This window comes from Cygnus olor, chromosome 2 (assembly GCF_009769625.2).
Source record: "Cygnus olor isolate bCygOlo1 chromosome 2, bCygOlo1.pri.v2, whole genome shotgun sequence".
Lineage (NCBI taxonomy): Eukaryota > Metazoa > Chordata > Aves > Anseriformes > Anatidae > Cygnus > Cygnus olor.
The window spans coordinates 146,017,977-146,045,505 of NC_049170.1; the positions used below are offsets into that span (position 1 = coordinate 146,017,977).

At 38.5% G+C, this 27,529-nt stretch overlaps 1 protein-coding gene across 1 annotated transcript in view; it reads right to left on the reverse strand.

Annotated features, from left to right (window-relative positions):
- Positions 1 to 630: 630 nt before the first annotated feature.
- EIF3H (eukaryotic translation initiation factor 3 subunit H) overlaps positions 631 to 27,529 on the reverse strand; it is an 85,354-nt gene continuing 58,455 nt past the window's right edge. The window contains exons 3-8 of the mRNA XM_040546928.1: positions 17,354 to 17,521; positions 15,771 to 15,870; positions 14,237 to 14,386; positions 6,201 to 6,321; positions 3,395 to 3,527; positions 631 to 890 (exon numbers count right to left, since the gene is read on the reverse strand). Of these exons, the coding sequence (XP_040402862.1) occupies positions 793 to 890; positions 3,395 to 3,527; positions 6,201 to 6,321; positions 14,237 to 14,386; positions 15,771 to 15,870; positions 17,354 to 17,521 (770 nt within the window). The 3' untranslated portion in view covers positions 631 to 792. The remainder of the gene's footprint in view (positions 891 to 3,394; positions 3,528 to 6,200; positions 6,322 to 14,236; positions 14,387 to 15,770; positions 15,871 to 17,353; positions 17,522 to 27,529) is intronic.

Below are 27,529 nucleotides of genomic sequence, written 5' to 3' on the forward strand. Positions count from 1 at the left end.
ACTTAATTTTTCAAAATGACAGTAACATGAGCAATTTGCCACACATTAAACCCTTTAATCAATGTTCTTAAAAAGTAAAGTAGCTTGAGTTCAGGAATAAATGCAAGTGCACAGGATCAAGTTAATGCAGAGTAGGTATTGTGTCCTAGTCCGGGTTACCTAGTTCTACAATTTCTTTCATGAAGACATCAGTAGCATATCACTGGATTTCAGTCCAGTTGGTGGTGTCAATGGAAATGGGAACACAGCCTAGCATGATATGGTGGGGATCAATCTCCACAGAATACTAATTTTCTATGCTGCAACTGTGAAGCCTATGAAATACTTGCAACATGGAAGATCCAATGCACCAGACTGTCCAAACAGATTAAAATAAAAACAAGCAACTGTTCCAAGTGACTGGCTTAGTATGGCTGTAAGTTCTCAATCAAAACTGGGAAAATTTAAATTTCTTCTGTGAAGTCAGCTATACTGAACATTTGTAATAACTTGTTTTTATTTAAGATTCCAAGTTAAACCTGTATTATTTGCTATGACTAAACATGAATAACCGCCAAGCACTTAGCAAACCTGAGTGACCACAGAACATTCCAGTCCAATATGGCCAACAAATAAGGAAATACTAAAATATCATTAAAATTTGCCTTTTATTTTTCTTACAGGAGAGTTCTGCACAAACCAACGTGACTGTTTTACAAGACTTTTTTCCCAATATACCAAATTTTCAAAAGGATCATTAACAGCATAAAACTGTAAATAACTTTCTCTGTTGAGGGTCATAGCAACTTTTCTTCAGTTGTTGTAGTCTTGGAGAGCCTGAGCCATGAAAAGCTTGCCCAAGTTCTGTGCGTTGAACTCCTTAATATTCTGACAATAAGTATTAATTTGACCTGTCAAGAGGAAAGAAGAATAAACCTTTATCAGTCTTGAAATTCAGAAAGGACATCCTGGAACACGATTTTTAAAATGCACCCCGCACCACCACCACCCCACCCCCCCAAAGAAAACCAATTAATCATATAGGATTTACAAAGAGAAACAACCAAAAAAAGCTCAAATACTCTACACTTAGGAATTCACATTTTCAAAATTCCCAAATAGGTTTGGGAAAAATAATAAACTAAATTAGCAGACTAGGTAAACTGGTACACCCCCCACCCCCCAATTTTCCTCCAATTTTGTTATTTACAATTTCAGAAAAGACATATGACAATAAAATGAACAAACAATTTTTGCGGCTGTATTAGAAGCTTAATCACATTAACCAACTGTTCAACTTAGTTGCTCTAAAAGTACTATAAAGCTGATTTTCAGTTTTTTTTCCTATGCATCTGCTGCCCTATTAAAATACTATAACAAATATTTTCCACTAGCAGATTGAAAGCTGTAGTACTCCTGTTTGGCATTTTGCTAGTCTTTTTTTTCACCTAATATTTCCCTTTATTAGCTATTTAAAAAATCATCAGGGTATGGAGACTTGTCAGTGCTATACAAATCAAATGTGCCCATCAAAACATTTTTAAACAAGAACTGCTACAAGTTATTTCCCTTGTTAGCTAGGAATAGCAAAACATGAAGCCAGTTTAATCAAAATTAAGACTCTTTAGAAGGCCAATAAACTCTCAATCTAATGCTCTATTTAAAAAGTTTTTTAATGCCTCAGAGACAAAAGAGCTAAGTTTTATTCTTTATCCACAAACTTTACTTCATCTGAATTGAAGTGGATCCTTTCGATTCTTCCCCTGACTACAGTAAAGGAACAAATGAAGCTTTGGCTGAAAACTGTTTTGTTTTTTTTCCTTGAAGTATAATAGTTTTTAATTCCGTCTCTTACAGGAGATGATTCATCTTAAGCATATCAACACTACCATAACACACACATGTGCACACAAACTTTTTTTGCATATTCTAAGCTATGCTAAAGCCAAGTGTGTAAATACGTTACTGCTGCTAGGATTCATTTACTGTTAAAAACTATCAAGACAATAGTTTTTTGAAAGACTCTGGATAGAATAATAAATCAAGAACATTATTTCTTTTAAAAGCAGCACTTATTAGCAGTGTGAAAAAATACTAATCTAATTATTATTTTTTTAATGTCAAATTACTTACTCTTTCAGTACTCTAAACTACCAGGACTTCTATTTAATTTTCTCTCAGTGCAAAACAATGGTGATAACTATCTGATCTAAAATGCCTCCTGTAGTTTAAAGAAAGAAAATTGATTTCTCACGACATTTTCCAAACTTAGATTACTTAGCAGGACATCTAAGTTTTCTGCTCTGTTGCCACTGTGAGGTCCCAGCTATTTTTGCTTTTCCAGGAGGTAAGGGGCAGGCACAACGTTTTGTAACGAACTGTGGCTACACAATGCAGCACACCAGAAAACTGAAGGAATTGGGGGGTGAGACAACCAAAAATATCGCTGCTTTGTTCTCATTTACATTTTCCTTCACCATTAGGTGTGTAGAGATGGGGGATAGTTTCCCTAGAACTCTGTCCATCAAGATCAAAGAAACGAGCTCAGTTCTGTGGGAAATTAAAAATTCTCAGCTTTTGCAACAGCCAGTTCAACACCTAGGGATGTCCGCAGTAACTTAGGGCTGCAGAAAATGAGGCAGAGAAATGCTCTGCTCTGACTCAATAGTTCTAGTCCAAACAGCTTACTCCTGCCTCTCATCTGTACAGCCCCATAACTTCTGGAGTCGAGGGAGGAGCTGGGCAGAGCGCAGAGAGCAGCTTGACTGCAGCAGTCACTACACCCATCTGCGCAGAAAGCCAAGCTCCGTAAGGCATTTCTCTAGCTCTCCCTTCAAATCCCACTTCACCTTCCCACAACGGAGCCAGGAAGAGGCTCTTGCTGTTGCTCCTGCCCTTTCCCAGCAACCCGTGAAGCACAGATGGTCAAGCAGGAGCTAGCTACAATGGCTGAGTAAGAAATAAAAGGAGCAAGTCTCCATACATCAAGTTTAGAGCTTTACACAGCCATTCTGTTTAAACACGGTGGCCCACTTTTATGAAAACACGTATGTTCTTATCGGTACCTGTAACACGCCTCAGTTACTTCCCTAGATGGTTTAAAATTGTTCTGTGTGAGGAAGCTCACTTTCTAACAGAGGCAAGGACTGCCTACTAGCAATAAAGTTGTTTTTCTTACCTACATTTTTTTTTTTTTTGAATACTTCAGACACCAGGACTGTGGATCAGTTTATTGAAACCACTGCCTTTGACCAAATGAAGGACAGTATTTGGAATGCTATCAACGCCAAATTATCACACCATAATGTCAAAGGTAATGAACAATTAAGATGCCTTCTAGGGTAATAACTGCATTTTTCCCCAAGGTAACATTCATATATGAAAAGCTGAGTTGAAGAGACTGCTGGGACATTACCTGCAATAAGGAGTGATTCCATTCTTGCAGGGGGCTGTGGTGGTTTAAAAAGTTTATTGATGTCCTCTTCAGGAAGAGGGGCTTCCCCTCGGCTTTGACGCTGTATATTTTCTTGCTGACGTCTCTGCTGGTACTGAAAATAAAGCAACAGGAACAGAATGCAACAGGACTTCCAAAGCACTGATAAGTATTTATTTTCAGATGCTTTTTGCCCAACTAGCAAGTATGTTTTCAAAATTGCACTTATCCATACAGGATAAAGAGTCAAATGAAATTCAAATACCCCCTTATTTAAGAAACAAAAAGACCAAATGAAAAAGTAGCCCAAGCTCTAAAAGGTGCAATTCCAAATGCAATTCAGTTTATTTCAATTCACCGATATCAAAATTTTGGTTTGGTTTATTGTTTTTTTTTTTCCCCTCCCACCACTCTCAAGTCAGCACCTTAAGGAAATAAGGCACTAGAAAATTATGCAGTACTGAAGTGGTATGGATTGTTTTTTAATGTTTTTCGTAGATGTAAATGCTGTATCTGACGGAAAGATTTCAGCATACTAGATAAAACCTCCCCAAGCAAATAAAAAAAAAGGAAAACAAGGTTAGAATATGAAGGTATAAGAAGCCATTACCTCAAATAGTTATATAACGATAGAAATTCCTAATTTTATGCAAGTTAAAGGTCAAAACAATATTAATGTGAAAGGAGAAGAGAACTTGACTAAACAAGGTATTTAAAGCCAAAAAATATTAATTCTAAACTGAGAACAAAGTCGTGGCTGAAACAAAGTAAAATGGTTCATTCTTCCATTTGAGTTATTTAGATATTCTGCCACTTCCATGTCATTTCTTTGTAGGTTACCACAGGATATACTAAAGGAGCAGTTTTTAGAAATTAACCTGCTATTAAAAAATACTGAGATTTGTTTTCAGCACTTCCCTTTTCCATGTAGATTATTCAAACAGTTTTTATGGCAGCTGATCATTTTTTAAGCTATTAGATAAACATTTATTCTTGCAGAAGAACATACGTTCAAAAACACGTATGTGAGATTTTGTACTGGATGTCAGAGCCAGGAATTAAAGTTGTAAGCTTTGTCCACCAGAGTCCTCATACTCAACGCAAAAAAAATTCTTTAAAATAAACAAACCAAATTGTACAGGGTGTTTTCTCTCACTTACTTAAATGTATCTGTGCACAAGAGTTTTGAGAACAGTTCATACTTGGTGGCATACTGAAATGAAGTAATTTTTTTTCCAGTAGTAGTGACAAATACATGTTTTTGGACATTGTTAAAAATAAAATCTTAAATGCCCATATTTGTATGTGAATTTCATGCAGCTTCTTCTTTCTTTGCATTACCCCATTCACTTCTCAGCAGTCTGCCTATTATTCTCTATTGAAATGGCTTGCTCTTAATCACAATTGCTCCATTTTAAAAATGAAGTTAAGACCACTAACTATGCTGCAATGAGCCACTACTAAAGCAGTTATAGTTAGTAAAGAAACGAAATGGGACACCATGGAACCTACTTGGGTCTGCTTTTCCAAATAAATAGAACCTCTTGTTATTCACAAAGCCTTTGAAGTGTATGCCATCTTTCTACTCAAATTAGGCAGCAAAGGAAAATAAATCTTCTGAAGATAACATGCAGGAAGCTTCTATGTCCTCAGGAATCACAAAGCCAGGACAGACCACTGATCAAGTACTGCTTCCTTAAAATACTCCCTATTCAAGCTATATCTAAGTGAGAAAAGCCAATATTGATTTAGTAGTCAGTGATGAAGCATTTCACATGAGCCATAGGTACTCTCTTTAATAATTAGCTACTTTCTACAGCAATACCTGCAATATTTTATCTGCAAACTGGCCTGCCCCAGTTTCAGTTGGCCAATATTGAATCTTGTCATATCTCTGTCTGTTAGATTAAAGAGTTCAAATTTATTTTTCACGTAGGTACTTCTTGAGTAAGCAGGTCACTTCGTAACTTCACTTATCACATGAAGCAAATTGCATTCATTAAGATCTGCTTTCAAGGCTTTTAAATCATTCCCATAGAGCTTTTCTCCAATTTACCAGCATTCCTCTATAATTAGACACAGTATTGCTTTATCAAATGCAGCAACAGCAAATAAAGTAATAGAGTCTCAGAATCACAGTATGGTTGAAAGCTGGAAGAGACCTCAGGAGGTTATCTGGTCCAACCCTGCTGTTCAAGCAGGGCTACCTACAGCAGGTCTCCACACTCAGTATTCCCTAATCAGATTCTTTTGGATTTTAAACAACTCTTTTGGCATTAGGAATTAAAAGCCAACATCACCTGATCAGTATCACTGTCTACTGATACAAACACAACTGAAATGTCACTGCTGGTAAGAGGACAGTCCGCTGTCTTTTCAGTCTGGACTGTTTCTTTACTCCTAGATGCATGACTGTATGTGATGGTGTTAAAACACAGAGTTTGCTTTAGAACACTTCACTTGAGATGAAAGAGAAGGAAGTACACTTACTAATCCACTAATCCTCATGTCCACAGCACATTTATCAATGATTTCGTTTATCGTACATCACTAACAAAAACGTAAAATAGCAAAGACAAGCCAATCCACACCATGTGTCAGCAGAACTGAATCCATTTCATGATTCCCCACTGGCTCTAACATTTTATAACTGTATTTAATGGACGTGTTTCTTAAAGAATTTTATCTTGCTTAGATCCAGATCCAGACCCATCTGTCTTGGATAATACCCCTCAAAATGACCTTTCATGGAAAAAGTCCTTTCATTCAGGTTTTCCCTGTTACCAACCTGGTGCTTCTGTTGCTGCTGCTTGCTTACATTCCTCAGGTAGGTATTGTATTTAACAATGTCCTGGCTCATCTCATCCACTCTGTCCATCAGCAGCTGCAGACTCTTCCCTAGGTGATTACTGAAATACAAAAAACATTCCTGAAAAACTGAATTCATTAAAAAACACAAAATATTGAAATTGAAAATTCATTTCAAGTCACCTGACAAGTTTTTCTGCACTAATGGCAAAGTTCGCACTTTTTATGTTTTCAGTTCCTTGTTATATTTGTTCATATATACATACATACATACATATATATGACGATATCTTACCTGACATCTCCTCCTCTAGCGTCTTTGCCACATCGCTATTATCACATTTAAATGTTTTGGTCTTTGCAATGAATCTCATAGTTATGAAAAGCCTTGCATGAATTCACTGATATTACAGATCCAGGTTAAATGTTTAAAAGAAAACATCTGATGCTTTTGTGGTGACATGCAACACTGAACGATGTTCCAGGAGATGTTTTGTTTCAAGTTATTGTTAGTTTTTGTTTTTCTTTTCCCAATATTTCTGACCCGCAGCAGGGATAGTTAAATATTCTTCTGAGCTCTATCTCATTAACTAGACTATCAAACTATGCCTGGAAGTTCAGCAGACACTTGATTTTCGCTGTTGAGAGGGAGCGTTGCATCCAGCCCAGCCAACTCCACATTCCATACCATAGGCAACATGGAAGCAGCTAGGCTGGGCGCGTCCAGTTCCAGTTATGCGATCTACAGCCTTGGCCAGACAAATGCAGTCTGTTAAACAACTTTTATTGTAACCATTTTTAGCAATTGATTCGATATTTTGCAGGAACTTAAAGGTATAGCTTCCAAGTCTTAAGTTTTGGAACTTCTAAGGTTGGTGCCCATGGAGACAGTATTCATCCTAAATTGTGTTTACAGGATAGTGCAGTAAAAAGAAGGATACTCACTGCGCTGTATTGATCCCTCTGACCAGCAGCTAGCTTGTTGGCTCCAATCTAAGCCTTACCCAGTCCTACTTGGCTGAAGACCAAGGACTCAAACAGCTAAACTCCATTCTTCTCCTCGTCAACTGCAATCCGCTAGTATTCGTGGAGTTTCTTTCAAATAAAAACTGTTTGGTGTACTTCTATGTCAGAATCCTATCATTCAGTTGTTGCTTTTCCACATTATCTGAGATTTCTATAGCCTTTTACAATGCATTCCCACCATCCTATAGCCTACAGACTGAGGAAATTCTAACTGGAAGAGCCAGTAGGAAATAGAGGCATAATGTGAAAAGGGAACCACACGTGCAATACTACACGCATCCCTTTTCAAGTGCAAATTACTCACCAAGTCCACAAAATTCACAGCTGTAGACAGACACTGGTAACATACTGAGGCACTAGAGGATACCTGCTGAGAATATAGCTGAGGAAACTTATCATCATTACAAGTATTGGAAGAGCTATTTCACTAGCTGAGCTGCCTGCTCATCCAACGAAAGGCTGTATCAGTAACTTCCAAGTACAATTTATTTACAAGCCAGAGTTTTAAACCTCCACTTGACTACAGGGGCAGATGGTGACGAGGACTTCAGCTACACACAGCAGAAAGGCGCCACTATAATAATTATTTTTAAACTTCTTAGAGTACTTTTTCCTTTCAGTTCAACATTTCAAGTATTATGATATTTAGAACTGTGGAATATTGCCATGGCCATGGGTGTGCATATTTTCAGGTTTTTATAGAGTTTATATTATAGCGAGTTAGCGTAAGAACTGGATATTATCAGAAATGCCTATGTAGGTACACACGAATGGCCTTGTAGGGTATGTGGACATCAGGAATACATAATTATTTTACAGATAGTGTCCGTATGAAATATAGCTGGTTACAAAGAATGATTTTATGTGAATCTCTCTGGGACCAGCTTAGTACAGCAGAATACTGAAACAGGGAGTTATTGTTAGACATTGCAGTAATATAGTGTTTGCTCTCATTGCCAGGGAAACAAAAAGCTAAAAACAGATAACTTAAACAGATGTGAACTGAGACATGAAGTGATAAGTATGCTCCAAATACAGGACAAGCTTTTTCCTCAGTTCTCATGTGCTTGACATGATACCCTTTTTCATTCCATCTCTTAAAGAATATATAAAAGCAAATAGAAAGTAATTTGTAAAAATCTCTACGTACAATGTTTAGGTAAGTTTTATTTAGCAGAAGTTTATTCTGGTGAGATTTAGAAGGTTAAATTGCATTGCTCCAGCCCATAAAAAACTCACCATACACACAGAGCCCAAAAGCTCTTTTAGGCATCTCCTTACCTACGGCACTCCTATAGAAAATCTCAAAAAAAAATCACACTACTCAGTACCTAAATGTCTCCTACACTTTAGTGCAATAAAAACAAAAGCGCACATAACTGCTGCTTGCACAACCATAAAGACTCAACTTTCCTACAAGGCTCTGTGATAGTGAAAGGTAGACAACAGTTCTGCACGTGCATGTGACAAGTTGTTCTGACAGCACTGGTCATACAGAAACTGCATTTTCAATCAATGCAATTCAGTCAGCTGATTTAGTGAGTCTATTCCATCAAATTTAAATTTAGATTAGCAAGAAGTGACCAATAACAGACCTGTAAAGCTAAATAGCAGGTGCTGAGAAAATGATGTCCATGCTATACGTGTTTCAGGTGGGATCACCTACCCTTGGCCACCTATCAAACTTCCAGAAATTATCATTTGATACTTATCTGTGTGGTTTGGATGACACCAAAAATGAGAAAAAGGCATGCACGGATACAAATTGCCAAAGGGAAGTCTTGCTCTTGTAGGCAAAACAGGCTAGAAAACATGGCCTGCACAGTAATTGTTGGTGCTGTGCACTTCTGTAACAGCCTTATACTTCACAGGGTATTACCCCTCACCAAAAAGGGCCTTGACACATGAACTACTTCCAATTCCTTATTGAAGGATTATCGAAGGTCATATAATTCTGAGGGTGGGAAGTAGAAACCTGTCAAAGTACTACCCTAATCCCTATGTAACAGCCACAGTTCTCGTTATTCTGGCTGATGAGCACTGCATTTGGCAGTGTTATGGTCCAGCTCCCACGGAAGAAGAAAACATCACCTACATATTAACTAAACTCGCGTATCACTCACTGCATGAGCGCATCCTGTTAGGATATAGATCTGGCAAAAACACCTGACTGTAAGCTTCCCTCTGCGTGCGGGAATGCTCGTACCACCAGAGCCTCCCTTTATGGATGCATTTTAAAGAGAGCAAAGGTGCGGTTTGCTCTTGCCAGCAAAGCCAGTTTAAGAGGTTCCAGCATCAGCATCTTCCTGCCTCTCCCTCTCCCTTTGCCCAGGGATTACAGCACTCTCAGCTGTATGGATTCAGCTGTTTGCGTGGGCACACTTTAAACTGTTTCAGTGAAGTAGTCTACTGTAAATGCAAAAACACCCTCTGTTGGGGCTTCAAAAAAAGCGAGAGAGTGAGAGAGACTGAGGGAAAGGCTGGAAGGGAAGAAGAGTAGGAGCCTGACTTTTTCCACCAGACTATTCCACAAAGCTATTTGTGCAGCCAAACTCCAAAACAGATGAGGGAATAAAAATCTTTGAGGGTGGGAGGGATGTAGAGATGAAATGGGGGTAGTGGGGAGGAATGATGCAAGCAGCTGGGGGCTGGAACCTCAACTGGCTCCGCTTCTGTAGGATTCATAGCGTGGAGCTACACATGAAGCCCACATTTCCCCCGGCATCTTTAATCGAGAAAGGACTTCAGATGTACTTGCTGAAGGTCTGAAGCATCCAGAACGCAGCCCTCAAGTCAAACACCAAAGCTTAAAAAATAGGCAGCAATTCCCATCGTTTTCAGCTTCCCGTGTCCTGCTCATCAGTTTTAGCTTTCCCTACACGGGGCTTGTGGGCCTCATAGTTTGCACTTTTGGAGAAGCCCACCTACCTGCACTGGCCCAGGAGGGAGAAGAGGCACACAGCCTCTGGTATCAGTAACCATGCTGATCCATGGGCCTGATTTTGGACTACGGAAATACTGAAGCCGGAGGTATCCAAAAAAAGATGACCCCTGCAAAACCACCCACAGTCACCCTAAAATAAAGTAGGTGAGAGGGTCCATTTATTTTGCTTGCGCCCTGGCTAAAGAAGATGAGAACAGGGAGCACCAAGAACATGCTGTGTCTGCTGCTCTGATTTTCCTCTTTCCATCAGTCGTGCTGAGGCTCCTCTCAGTCGCTGCTTTTTGGGAGAGGTGCCACCCTGCACAGCGTTTCTCCTCCTGGGAAGAGCTGCTTTGTGTGGATTAGAGAGGTACTGCTGGGGCAAAGCACATCTTTTTGATTAAATGTTTCTAAGGAACGTTCCCACCGCTTAGCAGAAGAACTTGTTTACATCTCAGCGTTTCAGCCTGAACGCAACCTGCACCCTTTTTAAGAGGATTTTGTTTGAATGAGATATGTAAGTCAGGAGTCTCGAGCTCCATTCCCTTTTCTGCTCCGACTTTGATGTGTGCCTTTGGGCAACACATTTACCCTCTCTGTGTCAGCTTCCCCCATCTGCAAATTAGAGATTTTCATAATTATCTTAATAATCCGTTAAGCACACTGAGATTTCTGAATAAGCAGTACAATGTATAAAGGTTAATATCGCTTTTGAAAGCCAAAGTAACCCTCCTTATGTCACTTTTGCAAAAATACTGCATCTGATGTTTGAGAAATCTATCTGCCAAGGAGATGTTACTGCAGTAAATGTTCAGCACATGTTTGCTTCTACTGACGCACACTATTAGAAAAATTGCTTGAGACAAATTGAGATATTATAGAACAACCCTATTATGAAGCTAGACCACAAAAAAGCTTTTTTTAATTTAAACTAGATCATCAATAGAATAGGGAAGAGATGGATGAGAATGGGAAAGTTGGTTGTAATTATTTCTCTGAAGATCTGGAACATTATCTGACAGGATTTTAATTCTTGAGTCTCTATCAAAAGACTGGCAGTACTCCAAGGTCTTCAAGACATTTTGGTCCTTAAGGGTAGCAGGAGGATAACAGTTTGAGCAAAAGGCCTTTACTTGCTATTACTTGCTAGCTGTATGCTATTCTGCCTTTAACTTCTCTCCCTAGAATATTCCAGTCAATTCACATTTCAGAAGAGAAACACAGATTTATGCTTAAAAAGTAAACTACTAAACTACTACTACACAATTATCACAAATGTACTTCAAAAGGAAAAAGATATTAAGGTGCAGTCAAAGTACCTCAAATAGGTACAGCTTCAAACTCAGACAAGGTGGGTGGCTGAACATGTGAGAATCTTGATGAAACAAACACTCCAGAGGAGAATAACCATGGGTAAATAATTTCATTGCCAAAACCATTGCTTCAGAAGATTAAAAAAAAGGTTCAAGGATGCTCCCAAAGGACCGAAAAAACCCACCGCAAACCCTAAAATAAAGTAGCCTTAAAGTTATTGCCAACTAAATCTACAGCGGCAGCAAAGTTCAGTGGAGAAGACCCGTACCAACATTAAAAAAAAAAAAAACAGTTGATATCTGAGATGTTTCAGCCACAACTATCCAAAGACAAAAATAAGGAAATACAAAATGAAAATAAGAACTCCAGAATAGCAGCGGTTTGAACTCCCCTACTTCAGGCAATATATTCTTTGATAGAGAAATCTTGGTAATTGAATTCAAGTAAAAACGAGTTAAATATTCAGGCAGGCAGTGTAAGTCACCCTAACAAGAGTAAATGAGCATTAAAATGTTTCTAATTTGCCAGTTGAGTCATACCAATGTAAGATATCACTGAAGGTAACCTGCGTGGTAACTAAAACCAGCTATAAGGAATTAAAAAAAAAAAAAAAAAGCACATACAATAGCCTCCAAACAAACCCACTGGTGTAATTCCCAAAGCTTTAGCCTGCTTCAAATCAAACTAAGCACCTTAAGCTCCTCCAATAGACCAGGTGAGCAAGAAAGGAATGCTGCCAGGAGAGTCAGTTCAAGAGACATAATTCTGAAAACCGATGAATTTGTTGAGCTCCCCATTATTAGGAAGTTCTAGACTTCAGCAAGCTGAAGAAATTACTGTCAGGATACGGGATAGTAACTGTGTAAATTCAGAGAAGCACAATGAATTGAAAAGGCACGTTCAACCAGGTTTATCAATAATCCATTTCCATGTGTGTCACTGTCAACAACAGTGTTGTGCTGGTCTAAGAAAACACCTATTGAAAAGAAACTTCGATTCAGTATGAAAAAGCTCTCCTTTTTTCCCTGTTGAGAAGGATTCCTAAAGCACAAATGATGGAGAGTTCCCTTTTTCTCTTGGACTCATGTTTTTCTCTCTCTCATCTCTGATGCGAGGATCAACACAAAAGCCTGTCTTGTACCTGGCTACAACTCCAACGCTGTCGTTCCAGAAAGAAAAGTAATCTGTACGGTTACTATCTTCTGACTTGAGTCAGGGTAGCAGTACAGCACAGTTCTACAAAAGATAAGCTGATGAAAAACTTCACCTGTGGTTTGTGATCTGTTCAAACTCGTTTCCATTTCCAGAATTGTGCTATGTGACTAGTAGCAGCCTGTGTTAGGACCCAGGTCGCTGGGAATCCCAACCCTTTTCCATTTCCTTTCCTGTTCCCAACAGGAACAAACCCCCAGAAGCAAACATGTCCAACACTGTCTTATCGTCTGGACACCTGGTGCATGCTCACCATGGTCCTCCTTCTGACAGTAAAGTGGTAGATAGAGCCTACTCGTCTCCCACATCTAGCACCCACCCTCTCCTCAAATGGCAAAAGCTTTGTGATCTTTGACAAAGCAAAGAGCTTGATAAAGTCTGGAAGTTCGGCAGCTTGGATATCTCAGCAAAAATACTTTTCCAATCAATTAATTCCAAGGTGCAAAGACACAATAACTGTACTGAACAAAATTTTTAATTAAATATCCTTTGCGACATTAGTAAATTTCCAGGCAGAGTTCAACCTTAGATCTGTTCTCTTGCCCAAGTTCTCTGAGAATCAGACACCTCAACACGTGCACGTAAGCTCTGGAAAGGGAAACAGAGCGGAAGGCTGCTGCCTGAGTTAGCAGTATATGGGCTGCTAGTGATACCAAACCATTAACAATAGCCTCACGTGGTGAGGTTGCTCGCGTTCAGCTAGTCTGGTTGGCAGAGTCAAGAGAGGAGATCAGAACCTTGGCAGATAATATCTCAAGGTAAAAAGTGTTATGCTCCGAAAACATACTAGTGAATAAATCCAGTTTCTATGCAACAAGATACTGCATCATTTTGTGCATCAGGCTATTTTTATCAGCCCAGTAATAACCAAATTAACTATACTGCATCACGTAAGATTTAAGTACCTCCAAATTTCTGATCGTACTGCTAGAGGCCACGCCTACCTTGTTACCACAAATAGACTTTCAGAACAAAGTGTTACAAGAACAGGGTTATTCTTAGATAAAGTTATAAGAAGACCATTCTAAAAACCCTTAATTTCTGACACTATGAATGCTGGTCGTCATAAAAATCAATCTGAGCATGTTTGCCAGTTTTTCAGACAGATGATTTTTTTTTAAGTGCATCCTGCAAACTAAAGTAGGACAAATGTGATTTTTTTTTTTATTAAAATCATATACAGGATTACCTAAGAAATACTTCATAAATTAAAGAATATTTAACAGATTTATTTGCCTTAATTTTCTGAATGCTGGTATTTTCTTGAAGTGAAGAAATATATACTACTGAGAGAAATACACAATTCAAGCAGTACAGGTAAATACAGATTGCAGACTGATTTTATTCCTTGAATTTAATGCTATAGTTTTACCACGCAGCTTTTCCTTCAGCAAAAACATACGAAGGGTAAAGTCTTAACCCCATTAAAGTCAATGCAAAGCTTCCATGGACTGTAATGAGACTGGGATTTCACCCAAGGTGTTAAACTGTGGTTTGGGAAAGCGAATAAAAATACATCCATTATTGTAACAAGTACTTACCTGCTAGCCAGACTGAGCAATTCATGTCTATCGGCTACTGCGGATTTCTTTTCCAGTTCCCACAACATCACATTGATCAGGTATGAATTCTTAATTACAATGGGCACTTCTTCAAACATGTTTTCATAAGCAATATTTGCTTTTTTCAAGCTGTGAAACAAGTTAAAAATATTTATTAAAATAACCAGTAACTGCCTTGCTCATTTTGTTGAACTGTTGCTCCAGCTACATTAAATAGGCAATTTTGTTAAAACTCCCAATTTTCAGGGTTCCATAATCAAGCAAGAGTCGAGTCTTTTGGTAAGAGAAGATTTGCATGGCAAAACCTCACGTTTACAAAGACTAGGAAAAGCTGCTCTAGCAAAAATTCTCAGAAGTCAAGCAGCTGCTTTGCTCGCTAATACATTACTTACATGAAAAAGCCTCCAGCAAAAGACTGCACTGACAGGATTAACTCTGCCCCTTCCAAAATGCTTTTTTGATTTCCCTACCATCAGGGTTTCTTAAATAGAAGTAAACAGTTAGTTACCACATGACACTGAAATAGCTTTAAAGTTGTAACTACTACGATGTAAAACATTTTCCCCAATACCTAAATAATTAAGAATTTTACTGATCAAAATCAGATTGACAGAATAGTATGTTTTGGAACAATTAAATTCTATGATGGATATTAAAACATAACTTTGCAGAGTATTTTTTTAAAATACATATAAAATATTTTGATTCTTTTACAATAAAGTAGATACTGACAACCTTCCATAAAATCTGGAAATAAAGGCATGATATATAAGTTTCTAAGGAAATATATCCTTAACTTCCGTGTATGCATAGGGAATTTTGAAACAAAAACATTTGCCCCTTTTTTTTCTTGACTAAGCACCAGATTTGTTTGTTCATTATGCAAATGTTATCTTTAGACATAGAACAATGAAATGATTTAGTTTCTCCTCAACGAATACAGTTTAACAAGTGCTTGGGCTTTTGCTGTTGAACACCAAGCTGTTCCGGGAAAAAGAAGGCAACTCAGTGCTATCTCTATTACAAGCAACTACTCTTTTGAAGCAGAATAATTATCCTACTTTTACTCCAGAAGATTGTGTCCACGTGGGGGAGTTAATTTGGAATAAATATAGAAGACCAGCTATTCTGGAATACCTGTTCAATTTTCCTTCTGGAAAAAAAAGAGCTCAAAGACAGACCAGCTACTTTATTTCCCCTTCTTCCCCCTCCCCAATATTTTTTTGACTCTGTTCCCATACACAGCTACCTTCACCACGTTCCTTACAGCTGGCCTGCTGGCCATCTCCAAAATCAGTCCAAGTTCCCCCACTTCTGACTTTATTTAAACGCCCAAAGATAGACTTTGTTCCTTCTTGGCACACTGTATCACTACACATAATCTATCCGGTTTTCCCAGCACACGCTATTACACGAGATTTTTAAAATACGGTATTTTATCACCCCACGTACCTTCCTGCCTACCAAATAATCCAGGTAAAACTATGAGAAAACATTCTTTTCAATTACTTACGCTTCTGGAGAGAAGTCTTTTTCCTTGCAAACTTCCATCAGCTTGGGAGTCAGCCTATACGCCTTTAGTGACAAAGACCCTTGGGCAGTCTTAATAGGATCTGTAATCAAAAATGGAGGAAGATTATTATAAACCCCAGACTGCTTTTTATTTCAGTATATGAATGACAAACAGGAGGCAAAAAAATCTAAATCTAATTTTAAAATTAGACAACACAATGGAGACCATAGCCAAAGTAAGTGTATTGTACTGAAATGTAAAATACAGCTGAACTATATACAATGAGGCTAATTAATAAACATAACTTGGTGAACACAGAGGGATATAGACCCATTCTACTCGTGACATTATTTCCCCATTAATGGTCTAATCCACATTTTCTTTTTCCTTCATGTGAACTATCTACATAACTCATGTAAGAGCTACCTCATTTAAATAAATATTTTCCCTCTAGTTATTATTATGCAGTAAATCAAAATATTCGTTAAGCAACATTTTATAAAAAAAATATTTTAGATTTGCAATAAGCCAATTCAGATCAAGTTGCCCCGGTGCTTCACACACAACAATGTAACCGGTATATAAAACGATTAACTTTGCCTTGACACACTATACGGAACTTAGGGGGAAATTTTCTAAACAAACTGTTACATTCCTAGGACAAAGAAGCTTAACACTTGCTGCATGATAATGGCTGAAGCATGCCAACATTAGAATAAAAGCTGTGTTAACATTCATGTTGTCTGAAACTTAACACGGTAAAACTTTTAGCAATCGGTGATAAAATGAAAACCAAAATAGACTGAAACAAGTGGAAAATTCATCAAGGTCTGATGATGCAATGTTTCCAGCCAATATAAGTATACTTTAACAACTTGTTCTTTACTGTAATCCAATTGTTAACATACTGAAACAATTTTGGGGCAGCTCATAAGATTGATCGTATTCATTAGTATTTTTTCTGACAGATACTCAGGACGTTACATTTACTTCTCAGCTGGAAACTATATGCAAGTCTGCCAGATATGGCAAACTGTGAGTGTTTGGGGAGGGGGAAGGCTATAAAGCTGTTAAATTGCCTACGGTTCTGATACAGCACAGAACATCTGGTCTGGAGAGCTTGAGGAAACACCATTAAATAGGCAGAAAAGAAAAAAATCTTTGTGCTAAGAAACAGTCCAGGTTTTGTATGCTTCTGTCAGAGGTATAAAAAAACTTGGCAATTCGTGTCATGATTGGTCAGTCACGTACAGAGCCAGACACGCTAGCAATCGGGGTTTGTTAGACATCTGGTCGAGTTCCACCAGCCCCTCCGACGAGGGAGGGGAGATGAAGGAATAAAAATGAAGCAGCTACTCCAGCATTCCAAAACGTACACATCAGGGCTCTGATAGCAAGAAAAATAAACAGAAAGAAGGAAACCCTGTCTAGACTTAGCTGCTGCTGAGGCTGCCGTAGACACAGGGTTGGTATTTACTTGAAAAGGCCTGCCAGGCTACTCTTACAGGCAAAGGACAGAATACAAAAATAGTAGTAATAATATTAAGAGGGGAAAGGAATAATAAAGGAAACCTCATACTAACCGTAAATGAGAACTACAGACTCCTCAATTGCGTGCTGGTAACTGAACTGGGAGTCCAGGAGGGCACGGGTGACAAAAGAGCCATAGTATGTGGACTGGTACCAGCCGACGTGAAGATGATCAATGTTTACGTGGCGAAGGCTTCGCATCATTTCCATCTGGTACTGAACTAGATTAAACAAAAAGTATGTTTGAAAAGTAAACTTACACAACCTGTACTATTTCTAGAGAGAGTTTAATATTAAATGACTGAACCGTATTTTTTTCTTTTTCATTGTTGCAACTGCGTAGAAGTTTGTTTATTCGCTACTGGACTATCTGCAGGAGAATCCAGAGCTTCCTCAGAGAGTAAGACTAGCCTAAGTAAGCAGACTTTTTCTTTTTTCAGCTGGACTTAATTGCTAACATGATCAACAAACTGTTACGTGTCATTTACAGTGTCTATTACCTTGCTCATTCATAAAAAAATTCAGATACTGGGTTTCATTAAGCAGTAGCAATCTACCATTTTGTAAAAAAAAAAATCATGAGTTAAGTTATAATACTGTCAGGAATTAGATAATTTTTAGAATCAAAAGGAAAATTGTTTAATGTATGTAAGAAATAGGAGAGAACTCACTTGAGTCTTCACCATAACTGAGAACTACATTTTCAGCATTGTAGTTTGGGGCACCAGCTATAGTTGTCAGAGAGTTTTGATTCCATTTATTCTTAAGTTCTTAACACTGTTTCTTCTTTTTATACACACACAGAGTATATAAAACATACACATTTTAAACAGTAGAGAAAATTTGTTGATTTTTACACCAATAGCTGTAATATTTTATTGTACCGATGAATAAAATTGTTTCTATCACATGCCTCATTAAAACAGATTGCCTTGATGGAAGAGCATTCTACGAAGCAATGCTTAACATGATCCTAACAAGCAGATCCACACACCTTATCACTTACCAGACCTTTTAGACAGACACTGCGCCTGCTGACTATACATAAGGGAGCAGACTTCAGTGTGCCCATGCTCACAGCCAACTCCTAGGAAATCAGACGCAATACTACACAATCCTGAAGTTTTGTCTGCAGCTGCAAATTCACAAATATAAAACCAACTCGATCCTGTGCATTTATTTTTGTTATTTTTTTCCCATGGCTTCTCCTCGCACGGATGAAAATATGATATTCATTATAAAAGAGAGCAACAACTTAATTAGAGGACAGAACATGCTAAGTGTTCAGACCCCACTTCGTACCATATCCAGGAGAAAAAACAATTATATTCTTTAAAGATATAAAGAGAGATTTTTCAAGAATGGAAACACAAACTAAATTCTGCAGCCTGCTAGCCCTTTTACATCTCCATATCTTGTTAATTGTATTTTTAAAGTAATCTACATACATTTACATGATCACTTCCAGACTTTTTCCATCAGCATATGTTGGTGCTTGCATTCTATTTCATAATCTTTTAGCATACATGACTTACAATTTGTGTTTCACCCAGGACACCAACGATAATCTAGCATCCAAAACTAACGCGCAAACCCATCCAGGCTATAGCCTGAAACCCCACGTGCTGCATGCAGGGAAAAGGCCTGCACCTCTTGGCTGTCACCAAACCAAGGCAGATGTAAGGATGCCACTACACTCCTCTGGACAGACAGCTAAGTAGTCTGAACTGATCAAAACAGCTATTCTAATGTCAGTATGAAAACCTTCCCCCTTGCCAGACTGAAATAAAACAAATTTTAATCCCCCTTTCATCGCACAGCTTCCAGAAATACTAGCCACTTCCACGAATCCTCCTTACTCAGCAGCCTGTGCTGCTTTAGCAGGTAGTACCTCAAGACATTTCCCACTTTTCTCACAAAAGCAAAGCCAAGATCCAGCTTGTCAGAGCATCTCAGTCCTTAGATTTACGTTTTGTTGTTTCCTCTCTTGCGTGTGCATCAGGGGTGGGGGTATTAAGTCTCTCCCTTTTAAAAATAAAACTTATTAAACACAAACTTTGCCCAGAACTATAAGATTACTGCAGGGACCATGACTTTGAATAGAAAAAGCACGTGATATATTTAATAAATGTGGAAAATTCAGACAGAATAGGCTTCTTTGGTTAAAAAATGTTTTTTAAAGTTTTATCTGTGTAAGAAGCAAGTAAGACTTGCTTTTGACATTACTTGCTAGGACATGCTAAGACATGAAATTATGGTTAAATGCTTTCCAGCTAGATAAAATCATGAAAAGGAAAAAGAAATAGATATGGATTTTCAAAAGCAGTTGGGAGAGAGAAAACCTTTTTTGAGAATTAAATTTAAGTGTGGATTTTTAGACAGCTGAGTTATACTGCTCCTGGCAGTGGAGATTCTCTTGCAATTGAGGACACTGAGTACAGGTAGCCACATGGTGATGGAAAAAAGATATTTTACACACAGATTCCTGTGAAATCATATGGTCGACCCATTCAGATAATTTCTCCCTTAAGAGATCTTAAGGAGATGCTGAAGACAGGGAACACCCTAGGAAAACATCCAAAACTTTCAAAACCTGAATACGGCATATCACACTCTTAAAAGCATTCACTGAGAGGTAACCTGTAATTAAGTTCCAGGACAGCTTCTTTTCTAAACGCAGTATAACCAGCAGCGTGTGACTGAACATAAGTTTGAGATATCACGTAGAAGAAAAAGGACTTGCTGAAAACCATCCAGATTCAAGTCAGCAATTCCTCCTCCGAAGACTGTTAGCAGTTAGATGATAATGAAGGCAATAGCGGAAAAATCTCAAAGAACCAATAAAGCATCAATAGCTAACATCTCTGCCTTGGGAAAACAACTGCAGAAATTAAAACATGATGCAGTCCCCACCAGAGAGAAATGGAAACTCTTTTAACCAAACATATATATTTTATAACACGTATTAGCTGCTAGATAGCTCCAACAAGCTGCCAACTTGCACAAATGGGTAACAGCCCCCAAGTTGCTTTTGTTGTTATCATTGCCACCTTTTCTTTACATTTTTTGCCCAATCTACAAAACATCATCTTTCTACCTACAAGTTAAGCACAGCTTAGGCAAGAGCTTTTTTCCTATGTGGTTTCCATTCTGCTAGAACTGGAGAAAGTCAGGCACTTCACCACGGAGTTCACTGGTTCAAAGCCCAGGATTTGGAAACGTGGGTACCCTCCTCCTTCCTTAGCCACGCTGCAAAGATGCCACCAAGACTGAGAACACCCAGAACTTACGTGAGCACGGAAAAGGGCTGGGGAATAGTCAATCAGACTAGAAGACTGTTTTCATTTAATCAGTGAAACCTGTATTTTAAGGAAACTATCTGTTCAGAAGCTTTGTTATGATGAGGCAAGCTATCAGGCACGTTTGCACTTCCCTGTGCTTCCCGCATTGAGAACAGGAACACCATAATACAGGACCCCATGTCCATCTCCTGAGCACCTGCACGGGTGTTTTTTTTTCAACAGAACTGTTTTTTTTGTTTTGTTTTGCTTTTTTTAATGATAGCAAAAAAGTATTCTTCCTCTAAAATTGCCTTCTTTTTTTTTTTGCACATCTGCAAACAAATTTAACAGGTAGGCAGAAGGGAAGGAGAAAAATCAATGCAGCTAGTAAGCATTATTATAATTTATCTACAGCTGGAAAAGAAAACACAAAACTGTACAGAATAGGTGCTTTACTTGAATCTGACTGCTACTTGTGTGAATTTGTACTAACAAAATCCCTTAACTGAACACAGAAACAGAAGAGACTATTGAAGTAGTTTGGTGGGTATTTTTTTTCCCTGATTTATATTAAGTTTTAACAAACCTGTTGTACAAGACTAAAGACAATATTAAAATAACATCAACACTTTCTCCTTTTCCAAAAAATACTGGCAATATTAGAAACTACCTAGGATTTAACGTAGAAGAGGTATATCCCCTATGTTAACAATAAGAAAATAACATACCCAAATTTATATAATAGAACAGAGACGAGGCCAAGAACTGAACACTGATGTGTTCATCAGTGATGTGGTGACCCATTTAACACTGGGGACAACTCAACCATATTCCTTAAACACCTTAAAACATCCTCAGTCAATTTCACTATTTGAAAACCTAAGTTCAGAATAGGCCAAATCAACTGAGATACTGAAAAAAAAAAAAAACAGTCAATGTGGTGATTTTAAAATGCAAACAAATTAAGGCACTGGAGTTCACAAACAATTGGCAAATTCACATCCTGCTTGAAGTAACAGCTTATTTCTAAAACTCTTCCAAAACAAGCATTCTTGTAGCAGCCTGACACATGATGCAAGTTTATTCAACACTCTAAAATTGTATTATTTTCATGTCTTTATAAACGAATTATTAAAATCCGTATCTCAGGAAGTCACATAGCGATGTACAGGTTGCCAAAATTCAGTTCTGAAATAGATATTGTACTATCAATGAGATGCATTTCCAGCTGCCCATCTTCAGACTACTGGTAAATACTAGATGTGCAATCCTGACCAATGCATCCGACAGTACCTTAGACGTGTAGGACCTCAATTTCCAAAACCTATTTTAAGTTGTTACATCTTAAGAAGTCTGGTTTGAAGAGTGGCAACCAAGATGTCTCCCCAGAAGAGAACTTCGTACCAGTACCACGGGCTGTGGACTGGTTTGGCATTGCTGCTCATCCAGCTCTCTGCAGCACCCACTGAACACCCGTGGCATTACCAAAGAAACTAAAAACCTCTACTGTTACCATAACCTCCAGGCTGGATTTCACACTTTTGGTATCTGTCTTGACTCATATTCAGCAAATTGGTGCTTCAGCTAGAAATTCAAGCAGCAAAAGTTACATATGTCTTCACGAGGGCACGTCAAGCGATTTCAAGTACAATTTCGAGACCTTTCCCACACCTTTCACCCCCAATGGCCTCCTCAAAGACTGCCCGGACTACCTGAGGATGAATATTATTTCCTCGCAGAACCTCGGGCACTCAAAAGACAGATACACTGAAGTCTCTCAAAAGACAGTAACCAGCTTCTGCACCAACACTTCTCTGAATTTAACCAACAACACGGGCATGGCCAATTTTGGTTATTCTGGTCAAGCTATACTGAAAACCAGCCAAAATATCCCTTTTGTAGCACCGCTTCTAACATGGCTAGTATTTTTCAGGCAATAATTTGTCTCTTTTGAAGTGCTACCATGTGGTAGCGAGCATTCTAAACAAGTGCTATACACTCCATGGTACTTTTTAGCAGCACAAAAAATTCTGTTTTTTCTATGCATATTAAGCTCTGCCAAACCACATGTATGCTTCAGACAGTATCTTCAATGACTAAAACAAGTTAGCAGATGCTAGTTCAAGGAACTAGCGTATGCATTTGAAAAGAAGGAAAATTGATTTATTTAATTTAATTAAGCGCAGAGAATTATGGAGACAACAGATTAATTCATTTCCCTCCACACATACAATCTCAATTAATTGTCTAAAAAACTAAGAATCACACGGACTGCCTCTATCGATAGCAACTCAAATTGTGAAAATACGAATATAAGCATCACAACAGCCAACTTATTCTGGTGAAAAAATAAAAAATAGGAGGGGTTGGCAAAGAGAAATAAGAAAACAAGAAAACGGTTAATTCTAGCGACGGCAATATTTCACCTGAAAAAGCCTTTAGATACCACTGAAACATATTTCTTATGCTTAAGACTACAACACACATGTATGCATGTATTTGCAGATTTTTATCTATATCCAACCCCCAACTTCTCCCAAGACAAATGCACAAGCTTAGTAACTCAACAATTCACCTATTCAGGGAGAAAAAAATATTAAAAGTAAATATTGCCTTCCTCTATAATATTCATTTCCTCCTCTGAAATATCAAGTCGGTTACAAAACAGTACTCTATTTTATGCATTTTTGCTATAGCAGGCTGAAAGCACCTGATCTCCTCTAGACTTGGAAGCTAAGCAGACCAGGGCCTGTGAATAGCTGGATGGGAAAAAAATCACCTGAAAATAGGCAAAAGTCCAAGAGTCATAGTCAATCACAAGACCACAAAAACAAAAGTGAGTCAAAAGACTTAATTCAACTCCATTTCATTTGCTACATTCGAGGATTAAAGAAAGAAGGGCAGAATAAATTTGTCCAAAGTGAATTAAATTTTTCTTAAGGAATTGTTACATTTTAATAAGTTAGGAATTCTGGTGAAAAAACTGCTTGCCCTTGGAAAAGCACGTATGTTTTTTTTCTTCTATTTTAATAGAGACTATGGGATAAATTGAAACAAATCTGGAGCAATCACCTCCATTTATGACATTGATGCTGCTGCTGTATGAAGAGCAATCCCAGCTGTCTTCTGTGAGTACACGATCATTTGCTAGTTTCTCAACACTTTTTAAGCCCGAAGACCTTCATTTTACAAGAAAGAAGGGGAGAGGAACAAAAGAGGGAAAACTAACTTAACCAGTAATTGTGCAGGCTCAGCAAGCTCATTCATTTTTAATGCCGATCACAATTCAACCTTAGTTTTACCACAGCACCGAGCGATGTCAAGTGAGAGCTGTGCAGAAAAAGCGTATGATAGCTAGAGGAGGTATCTTAACCTGTAGGTGAATGGCAACAAGGAACAGGAGCATGAAAATAAAACGTGTCTGGAGTGCTTCTAAGGGGAGATAGTCCCCCCGATGTAAGCACCTGCTTCTGGACCGCTATTTATTACCGATGCAGACAGCAGTTGCCCATGCACACTCTCCAGCAGAACTGATGATGGGAGGCTTGGCAGTAACTGCACGTGCAGGGGTGGCTGTCCTGGAGCTCGGGACCACACCAAGAGAGGCAGTGATCGCCCAACCTCTAGCTCGGTGCTCGACAGAGGCTGCTCCGAGACGTGGCCCAGCACAAGGCCGCGCTTCCTACCAGAGGAAGCAAGGCAGGAAGGGACAGCTGCCAGTGGTGGGAATAAAGAAGGATACGGACAAGTTTCCAGAGGAAAGGAGTAAAACAAGGGAACGGGGAACATGGGGGTGTGCGTGACAGGACAACGTAAAGCAGCAAATGGAAGCACACCACTTCCTGCACATGTGCTGGCACTCGCCCAGTGCTCACTGACAGCGAGCTTGGGGCTTCACTCTAAGCGCGTAACCACCGAATAAGGAGGCAATCAAACCAATCAAGCTATCGTGTAATTTTATTAAAACGTAAGTGAATGCTCAGATAAGCCGTTGGAAAAGCTAAATAAATCTTACTGACCACACAACTCCCTTCACAACTCAAGGTAAAGGAAACCTGTGCTGTTTCTAAACAAACACACCTGAACCTCAAGAAGAGCCTAGAAGAGATGGGCAGGACCATCAAGATGACTTCCAAAATTGTCTTTTGAAGTTTGCAACAGTATTCCACGGGATAAAAGCATAATAATAACTTCCAGAAATACTAAAACACTTGAGTCTTCTAAAAAACATTTCTTAATGCAGAAATCCATTCTAAACTAACATTTTGAAGTTAAAGTTGAAGTCAAGCAATACAAACGTCACTACTTTGTTAACAATGATATTTAAGAAGGAATTGTCATAAGACAAATGGAACACATTGTGAATGTTTTCCACCATATATCTGGAGTAGTTTTCTTGACATTTATATAGAGAGCTACATCTTCACATACTGTACAAACACTCATCACTTAATCCTCAACCTCCTCCTATAAGGCAGGTAAACATTTTTGGTATCTAAAATTTCCGTTTGGCTTACTACACTACTATTTTTGGCTGTTGGCTGGAGATGCATCTAGTTCAATATTGAACTCTCCATCAATAAAAAAAGCTCCAATCAGCACTACATTGTCACAATAGCAGTAAATAATACTAATAAAAACTGCCATCTGGCCAACCTAATTGTTGCTTTCCTTGTAAAAGAGCAAGAAGATGCAATCTGATTTCCTAATAAAAATCAAATTCCTAGGGAAAGCATCAAATGTTTTCTATTAGGAAAGCACTCCCATCAACTTCAGCACCTTGAAGCCTTTACTTATACAATTTCAGTCTAGTGAATATGATTCTAGGTGCTAAAATTCAAAGTAAGATTAAAGGCATGAAAGGGAGCCAGTATGGTCAAAACCCAAAATCAACTGTTTGGTACAGTAACTTATTTGATTGAGCACCTCCTTTACAAAATAAATTTTAAGAACAGCATAGTTAAGAGGCCAAATTCCCAAAGAAGCTTCTTTAGTTTCTCTACTGGCCATTGATTTTTGCTTGCTTACTCACGCGAGGCTATGTTAACAGTCAAAAGAGCTTGCTCTTTACAAAATATTATCAACACACCTACCTTAGTGCTACGAGTTACAAAGCAATTACGCACACAATAAAACAAGAGAGTGTGGTGAGAATCTAACCCCTTTTCCAAGTACCAAAAAGATTAATGGATACAATCCAATGTATTTTTATGAAATTTTCTATCACAAAACTGTTCTAAGATCTTATTAAATTATCTGGGAAAAAAATGAAATGCTTTAAGACTAATGAATTACATGATAACTTTCACTTTTTTTTTTTTTAATTTAACACAGATTTTCACATTTGACAGTTTGAAAGCAAACTCAGGACAGACAGTGTAATGGAAACTACTCAGCAATCCGCTGCATTTTAAAAATCTGTGGTGTCATGCAGTATACATCACAAGAAGGACTGTCTCATTTCGTTAGTACCTTCTCAGTAAGTGAAGAAAATTGACGGTGACTTCACATGAGAGGTTTTCAGGCTTTTAAACCTCCCCACCTCCCCTTGAAAAACAGAACGATTTTCTGTTTTTGTAAAACTTGCTACTTTGTGAAAATTGTACCATTATGTGCTTGCATTGCAAAAAGTTGGGGGATGCGGGAAATAGGGGCATCTTCAACAGCCAGATCACCCATCTCATCTTACCCGATACAGTGAAGCAAGGGGTTTTTGGCCGGCTGGGTATTAAGCATCCGCACATCTAGTTTTGAAGAATCTCTTGCACTGTTCTCATGTTTCAAGCTCACAAAATGTGGTCCAGGCACTGGGCAGACACCCCACTCACACAACAATTTTCACGGGTCGTTCTTACCGTAAAACAGGATTTATTAAAAAGAAAAACATTGCTACAGACTATTTCTTCAGTTGGAAATTACACAAGCTATTTGTTTTCTGTGACCTCCATCAGCCCATAATGCAGGGGTAACACTGTTGAAACATTTGGCAGTGAGAATCAGTCAAGAAAAGTTCTAATTTTTGGCAAAGCATAGGAGGAATGTGGTTGATACCCCCTTAAGCATGCCTTTTGAATCAAAATTACACAAGTATCTAGCTTTCAAATGTGTTAAGTGCATTTGGGAGGAAAAAAAAAAAAGAGACAAGCATGTCTTCAGCCTCAGGCTTAGAGCATCTTCCACTGGGGCCCATTCGCACGGAGCAGGATCCCACCACGTGCCAGAAGACCAGAAATAGAAACCAGGTACTGCTCCTATCAGGAGGGACGGAGGGTCCCCACACAAATTCCCCCCAAAATTCACAATAGTTTTACAAAGCCTACTAGTTTTATATGGTCCACTTGCTGGATTACTTGCTGATAATACAGAGTCTCTTTCTTTTAAATCAATAGGTAGGAGCCCTGTACAATACCTCGATGAACAGAGTCAAAAGGACATTCCAACATACCTCTTAAAACACCTGACACCCTGGTAACACATCCCATACAGCATGTAGCCATTCAGCTGTCCACCATGCATAGAAAGACCAAGACACCCCATTCAGATGATTAAGAGCCACGAAAGCACCGGTCAAGGATACCTTAGTTTGGATCTACCAGCCAAGCCCTCAAACCACACGCAACACAACCACATGTGTGCCATCCACACAAGGTACAAGTCGTCCTGAATCCAAAAAAGATGCACAACCACCTCTCCACTATGAGACGTGTGGTCAGCCCCTCACTTTGTCAAGCACTGACTTTCAGATGAAAATTAATCAAGTCCTCTTGCTTGCCATTCCTGCCACAATAAGAACCTTTATTATTCTTTACTTTGTACACAGAAAGGTCTGAGAGGGGCTGGTTCAGCTCTCAGACTACAGACCCAACGACTACCCAGGAGATGGATACATTCACCTACATCACTTATTATCACTGGACAACTCTTTAAATCAAAGGGGAAAAAAATGCC